Source organism: Megascapheus bottae, chromosome 18 (genome assembly GCF_031878675.1).
Source record: "Megascapheus bottae isolate mThoBot1 chromosome 18, mThoBot2.hap1, whole genome shotgun sequence".
Taxonomy (NCBI): domain Eukaryota; kingdom Metazoa; phylum Chordata; class Mammalia; order Rodentia; family Geomyidae; genus Megascapheus; species Megascapheus bottae.
Window position 1 is genome coordinate 29,208,464 of NC_143526.1, and position 7,050 is coordinate 29,215,513.

General features: G+C 52.7%; 1 protein-coding gene across 1 annotated transcript; it reads right to left on the reverse strand.

Moving 5' to 3' along the window:
- Positions 1–288: 288 nt before the first annotated feature.
- On the reverse strand, positions 289–3,613 carry LOC150050355 (putative testis-specific Y-encoded-like protein 3). The gene has a single exon (XM_090352157.1). It carries the CDS (start codon positions 3,287–3,289, stop codon positions 2,273–2,275), a length of 1,017 nt encoding a protein of 338 aa, XP_090208283.1. The 5' UTR covers positions 3,290–3,613; the 3' UTR covers positions 289–2,272.
- Between the last annotated feature and the right edge of the window lie 3,437 nt (positions 3,614–7,050).

Below are 7,050 nucleotides of genomic sequence, written 5' to 3' on the forward strand. Positions count from 1 at the left end.
GCAGGCTGGGCAGGGAAGCCTGTCGAAAAATATTTGAGGCTTGCATAAACTGTAGGAACTGCAGATTTCTCTTCCCTCCTCTTGCAGTAGGAAAATTCTAGAGAGAGGGAAAAGCAAATACAAAACCAGAGGCTGGAACATGCTTGATGTATTTCAGGAGTAGCAGAAGGCAGGATGGGGAGCAGAAAGGCCGGCATGGACCAGACAAGTCAGCTACCCAGCTGCCCAAAGGAACTGGGGGCTTTGTTTGCCCATAGAGTTTTAGAAGGAGGAATAACATGACCTAAGTTACTTTTCCCTAGACCAAAAAGGTTTTTATTTTCTATCATGCATGTAGAACACAAAAGCGCCAAAGTAGACAAAACCCCATGGGGAATATTTCTGTTTAGAAGCAGCCATGTCATTTGCAGTGACGTTATTAACAATGTGGTCACTGAGGCACAGAACCATCAGTCACAGATGCATTCAGAGATCAGTCACAGATTTCCTCCTGGAGGTTATTCTACAGATGCAAAATCACCGTATTCAAATTCTTGTAAGGCAGGGTTATACAGCATCAAGCCACAACTGAGTAACAAGGTGCAGACATGGAAGTTTCCAAGTGGCACAGAACAGTTACATTGGCAGTTACAAATGTTCTCAACTAACAGCAATAAACAGGCGTGTACAGCTCCATTTCCCAGGGGGCTCAAACAAAGAAGGAAATGTACAGGGCCTTACACAAAAATGTAGCAAAATAAAGAGCCAATTGCACTAGCTTTCTAACCGCACAAGTTATCCCTGGCCCAGGTGAGAAAACCTCTGAAGCTGTAGTGTTCCGTTCATCTTCTACTTTACAGAATATTAGTGAAAGAAAAAAGCTCACAAGACTCAGGGACTCTCCCTTCCACCCAAAGTTCTCAGACACTCTCCTTTGTGGCTGCCCTGGGTTATTGTTCTCTGCTCCCCACCACTGTCCTCAGGTCCCATAAGACAAGACCTTGTGTAAAATGGAACCGGCTAGGGCAGCTCAGCTTTTAACCCTATAGGAACCCATGGGCAAAGGAGGGAGGGAAGACAACAAAGAAAGGGACCTGGCAGAAGAGAAGCAGGGGTGGAGTGCCTCCAAACGCAGTGTACAATGATTAACTCTCCCTGCCCCTGGGGACTTCCTGGTCTCTGTGTAGCTGCCCGGCACTGATTCCCCATCCCCATCCCCCACCCCCTTTGAAGGGATAAGACAAAAAAAAGCAGAGAGCACAGGCAATCAACAGGACAAGCTCTCCCCCACTAGACAGGTGAAGTCAAGAAAGTCTGTCTCCTTAGCTGTTGGCAAAAGGTTTGCTTGTTCAGTTATCTTGTTTCTGAATTATCATTTTAGAAACAGTGTGGCCCTATGGCTCCTACCTCAACCTGGTAGCCTAAACACAGGTGGGCACAGGAGGAGCCCGCAAGGGACCCAGCTTTCATGTAGGGACCAATCACACGGTTCCTGTGGGATCCCATCCCCGCCCATCCCTGTTCCCCAGATCAGGTGGTGGCGCCATTTCCAGGGTCTCCACCTGCATCCATATGCAGCTCTTGAGGCCTTGTAGCCATGGGAGCAGATAGCAGGGATGAGGGTGGACTCAGCAAAGCTCATCAGAAAGATGATGGCCAGGCACAGGGGAGAGCAGCTCAGACAGTGGTGAGGAGGCAACATGGGGGCAGGAAGAGCTGTGAGCACAAAGAATCTTTTGCTGGCTGCTTCGTGCCCTAGGCTTCATCCTGCCCAGTCATCTGGGTGCCCATGTGGCCAGATGCCTAATAGTCCATCTGATGGCAGCCTGGCTTGAGGCCATGGAATGTCCCAAGTCTGATGGTTCTCGCCTTTCCAAGTGTCCCCACTTCATCTTGGGTGACAAGACCTAGCTTGCTACCGCCAGCACCAGTGTAGCTTTGAAGCTTGAGACCTCAGAGATGCACTGGTCTGTTTTGTGACACCTCATAGGTGCTCGTGTAAAAAAAAAAGGGGGGGGGAGAGGATGGGCCCTAGAGGAGGGTGGATCCTCAGGTAGGTCCAGGCCATGAAGATGATAGAGTTCCAGAGCCTTGGGGGCCTGTTGTCAACGCAGAGGCACATAACAGTCACATGATATTAATGGAGACTGAGAAGAAAGTCACATGAGAACTGTGGAGATTGGCCATGGAAATGAGTCTTGGGGCTGGGTCCAGCCAACATCCAGAGAAGGCAAGCAGAAGGTCCACAGGAGACAGGAAGGTGGCATGTAGGTACTGTGTGCCAGGGCAGGACTTAGCCAGACTGGAATCCATAGGGCCTAGAAGGGGCCTCAGTGGGCCACCTTGCCAGGCCTCGCCTGGCTCTATGAGACCTATCCCCCAGCAGGTAGTACTGCAGAGGGTTGGGCCACAGGTCATCTTTAATGATTTGGGCAACCCTGTCAGCCTCTGGGAGGCTGTGCTGTGAAAACCAGCTGAAGAAGCTTCGCACGGTGTCCCGGTTTCTTTGGATCAGGGCGGGGGGCTCCTGGCCCCGGTGCCAGCGAATGGGAGTTGCGATGGACACCACTCGACCCGAGGAACTACACTCGTACTCTTTCACGATCACCTTGTTTCGGAAGTACGGGTTGCTCCAAAAGCGGAACTTGAACTTGCAACCTGTCCTGGCGTGCCTGAGTTCTCTCACCTCCAGATTCATCAGATAGCGGAGTATGTCCTCATCCCGCGGGCTGATCAGGGCTGCCAGCTGCGGGTGGTTCAGGAAGGCGGTGACCCAGAAGCCGGGGATGTTCTGGATGATGAAGCTCCTCCGGGCCAGGTGCAGCCTGCGCATCCTGCCGAACCTGCGCTCCAGCCGGAGGTAGGCCCGGTCGGCCTGGGCACTCGCGGCCTCCAGCTCCCACTGGATGGCCTCCAGCGGGTCCACGATGAGACCACCCAGGTCCAGGGGCCCCAGGACCCCCCGGGCCTCCGCACCCACCTCCGGCTTCTCCTCCCCCACCTGCTGTTTGTCCGCCGCCTCCTCCATGCCTACGGCGCCTTCTTCGCCTGTGGCCTCCCCGGCCTTGTCGCCGGCTCCCGCAGGGGCTCTGAACCCCTCGGCGCGCCCTGGCTCTGGGGCGTCGGCCTGATCCAGGCTGGGGCCTTCCGCGGCGGGGGCAGGCGGAGCGGTCTCCGGGCCTGCGGCGGGGTCCGGGCGCTGCGGGTCCCCACAGGCCGCGGAGGCCAAGCGCGCACCCTGCTGGAGCGCGGGGCCGGGCGGAGGGCGCGCGGCAGCTTCCAGAGGGACCCCGGACTCCTGGTCCGCCATCACCTGCGGGCTCGCGGGCGACACTGCGGGATCGGAGAGAGGGGGGGGAAGAGAGAGCGAGCGAGAGCAGCGGGAAGGCGGCGGCCTGCTCCCTCCTTCTCCTCCACTCCCCGCTCCTCCGCAGCGCGCTCCGCCCCTCACACCCCCTTCCGGATGTGACTCGCTGGGGTCCCTCCACCGCGGGTGGGGGCCAGGAGCTGGGATCCTGGAGATCCCTTACAAGGGTAAGGGGCTGCCGGGTAGCCGGGGCCGTGAGCGCGCCAACGCCAGGCGGATCGGGTCCCGGATTCGTTGCGCGCGCAGGGGACCAAGCGAGGGGCAGCTCGGAGCAAACACCGAGGGGCCTGGCCCAACCCCCAGCCACGATCACAACCGTCCACCGCCGCCAGCACGCCAGGCGTGACCGTCCCCGCGGCGGCCGCTCACGGGAAACTGGCTCGGAAGCAGCCTTGCGCTGCACAATTACGTGGACCAGTTGTCCTGGCGAAGGCAATCCAGATTGGAGAAGACCGTGACTGGGCACACGAAGGTGCTGGGAACGCTCATGTGGAGAAGGAAGGCACGGGATGGGGGGTGAGGAGAGGTCGGGGAAGGTCCTAAACCACTGCCAAGCAGGGAGCAGGCGGGCATCTGCCTGCTTCCCTCGCAGGATGGATCCTGGGCTGGGTGGCTGAAGTCTTGCTTCACGGGTTCCCCAGCCAGGGACTTCCCTTTGCCGGACTCTCAAGTACAGGATCTGGCATGATTCCACACTCCTATGGTTTCAGCTCCCACTCTTGTGCCTTATGGAGGTCAGGCTATCGTATCAGGTCCCCAGCTCTGCCTGGACACCCTCACCACCTCCAGATGCCTCCAGCTTCTTCCTGCCCAGTGGATGATACCACAGCTGGCTCTTTGGAGACCTCGAGATCCACTCTGGGGCCAGTGGCTACTTAGAGGCACTACGTTCAAGGCCAGTCTCTCTTGGGAGTGCTAACCAGGGTTCTGACTCATTGGGAAAAAGAGTGATTGACAAGAAAGTAGGACAAATTGGGCATAGTGGCTTAAGCCTGTAATCCTAGCTATTTGGGAGATTGAGATGGAGAGGATCAAGATTCCATCTCAAACAAAGACCAACAGAATGGAAGACAAAAACAAAAACAAAACACCAGGACACCAAGATCCCCAATTGTTATCCCAACTACTCAGGAAATATGGATCAAGGTGCAGCCTAGCCAGGGCAAAAGACAAGACTCTAGGTTTGGAGGTGTGGCTCAGCAATACAGCCTGCCTAGAAAGCAAGAGGCCCCAATTTCAAACCCCAGGACCTCCCCACCACCACAGGGCACACACAGCACAGACAAAAGAACTGGGTGCCAGCCAGGCTCGTGGCTCATGCGTGTAATCCTAACTACTTAGGAGGCTGAGATCTGAGGACTGTGGTTGGAAGCTTGCTCAGGCAGGGAAGTTTCTGTGAAACTCATCTCCAATTAACCACTCAGAAACTGGAAATGGTACTATGGCTCAAGTGGTAGAGTGCACTGGACTGAGCACAAAGAGGCTCAAGGACAGTACCCAGGTCCTGAATTCAAGCCCAACAACCAAAAAAAAAAAAGGCACCAGAGGCTCTCATACTTGTAATTCTAGTTATGGTGGCTAAAATTAGGCTCAGAAAGCTGAGAGCTGGAGGCAAAAAAAAGTCCTTGAGGGCCGGGAGTTTGGCCTAGTGGTTAAAGTGCTTGCCTAGCATGCATGAAGACCCGGGTTCGATTCCTTGGTACCACATATAGAAAAAAGCTGGAAGTGGTGCTGAGGCTCAAGTGGTAGAGCTCTAGCCTTGAGAAAGTCCAAGGACAGTGCTCAGGCCCTGAGTTCAAGCCCAGGACTGACAAAAAAAAAAGTCCTTGAGACTCCTACACCACTTAAGCTGGCTCTTGCTCTTAAGGACCTGAGTTCAAGCCACTGGACCCATGAATGTGTATACAAACACAGAAGCAGGAAGGTGTAGGCCTCAGATGGCCTTCACTATCTGGTAGACTGGCCAGTCAATACAGGTGAAGCCAAATTAGCTTCTCAAGAATGTCTGATCCCAGTGGCTGGACACAGGTGTGGGTGAGGCCAGGTCTTAGCTGTCCCCAGGCTGTGCCTGAAAAGCTTCTCCTGAGTCTGCACCACGTGCTACTGTTCCACTTCTGCACAAAGGGAGAACCTACTTAGGGCCTGAAGGTGAAGTCGTGGCTACGTAATATCTGACACACACAAAAAAAGTGAAATACTGAGGCCAACCATGATTGAGCCTCTGGATCAAACCTAACCTGAAGACTGAACTACCTGACATATGTAGTCTTTGAGTTACATAAAACCTTACCTTCTCTTGAAGCCAGTCCTAGAACTCAGGGTCTGGGGACTGTCCCTGGCTTGTTTTGCACAAGGTAGCAGCACTCTACCATCTGCGCCACAGCAACACTGCTGGCTTTTTCTATGTGGTGCTGAGAAATCGAACCCAGGGCTTCATGCATGCTAGGCAAGCACTCTAGCCCTAAGCCACAATTCCCATCCCCTCAATCCCCCTGAATCTAACATTAATCAAAAGAATACTACTTACCTCAAAGACACCCAATTAAGATCGTTCACATTATATGTAAGAAAATGTAACAATACGTAATGTACAATATATGCCACCAAGAACCTTCATTTCAGAGGACAAAGCTTTTGTTAATACGAGTGTCTGTTACCGGCCGTGCAACACCTCATCCATGGCCTTAGATGCTAAAGACATGTGGAAAATTCCACTGCCTTCCAAATCCAGGTTCCGTCCAACCCTTTGCCAATCAGAATCACAACTGCCAAACACATCATTCAGAAGTTTTTAATAAACAACTTCATTATAAAAACTTTTTTTGAAAATGTAATTCTGTAAAACATTGAAAAATCTACTTTAACAAAGATATGCCCTGTGCATTTTCTAATGGCACTTACATTTTACAATTAAAAACCTTGTTTTATATAAAGCCAAAAATACTCCAAGAGGTTATTCACTGTTTACAAAGTGCTAGAAGGTTTTCATCTTGTATTTCTCTCTTTAAATAATCTGGCATTACGAAAGAGTGGCTTGGGAGCCTTGGCCACTGGGCGGGAGGGGAGGTCTAGAAGAGGCGTTGGTGTGCCGGTGAGTGGAGGAGAGGGTCACAAAGGACGCCAGCCACACGTTCCTCCACGGGCACTAGATCATCACAGTGAACACCTCCTTCCTCAACGCAGACCCTGCTCTCCAGTGGTGAAGGTCATGGCCAATTCCTTCCACAGCAGGTTCAGAGCTCCAGGAGAGGCCAGGGTGGGATCCCAGAGAAATCTGGACTTTTCTGGCCAACACCTGCCTAAGGCAAAGTTTCTTATTACATAAATATCCTTGTTAAAAAGCAAAATATTGATCCTGTACAATACCTGTTAAAAAAAAAATCGTGCTTAAAAATAGCTCCTAGATAAGAGGGAAAGCTGGAAGGGGTGGAGAAAACAGCTACCAAAAAGGGAAGGGGAAACTTAAAAGGGTCACTAGGGAGAGTTTAGGGCAGGAGGGAATTTCAACTTAGAACAATATCTACGAGCAAAAAGGTAATCACACCTGCTTCCCGGATTCCCATTAACAAAATGCCATCTAAAGGGTTGGGGGATTGGTGGGGCTTTTCCTGCCTCTCACCTCTTGAAGATGAGCAGTATCCTCTGAGCTGACCCCAGGGCTGTCTTCAGCTCACACCAGCTACTGTGCAGGACAGGAGGTGACT

Excerpts from the sequence above, each read along its gene's own strand:
- LOC150050355 (XM_090352157.1), bottom strand. The coding sequence starts at position 3,289 with ATGGCGGACCAGGAGTCCGGGGTCCCTCTGGAAGCTGCCGCGCGCCCT.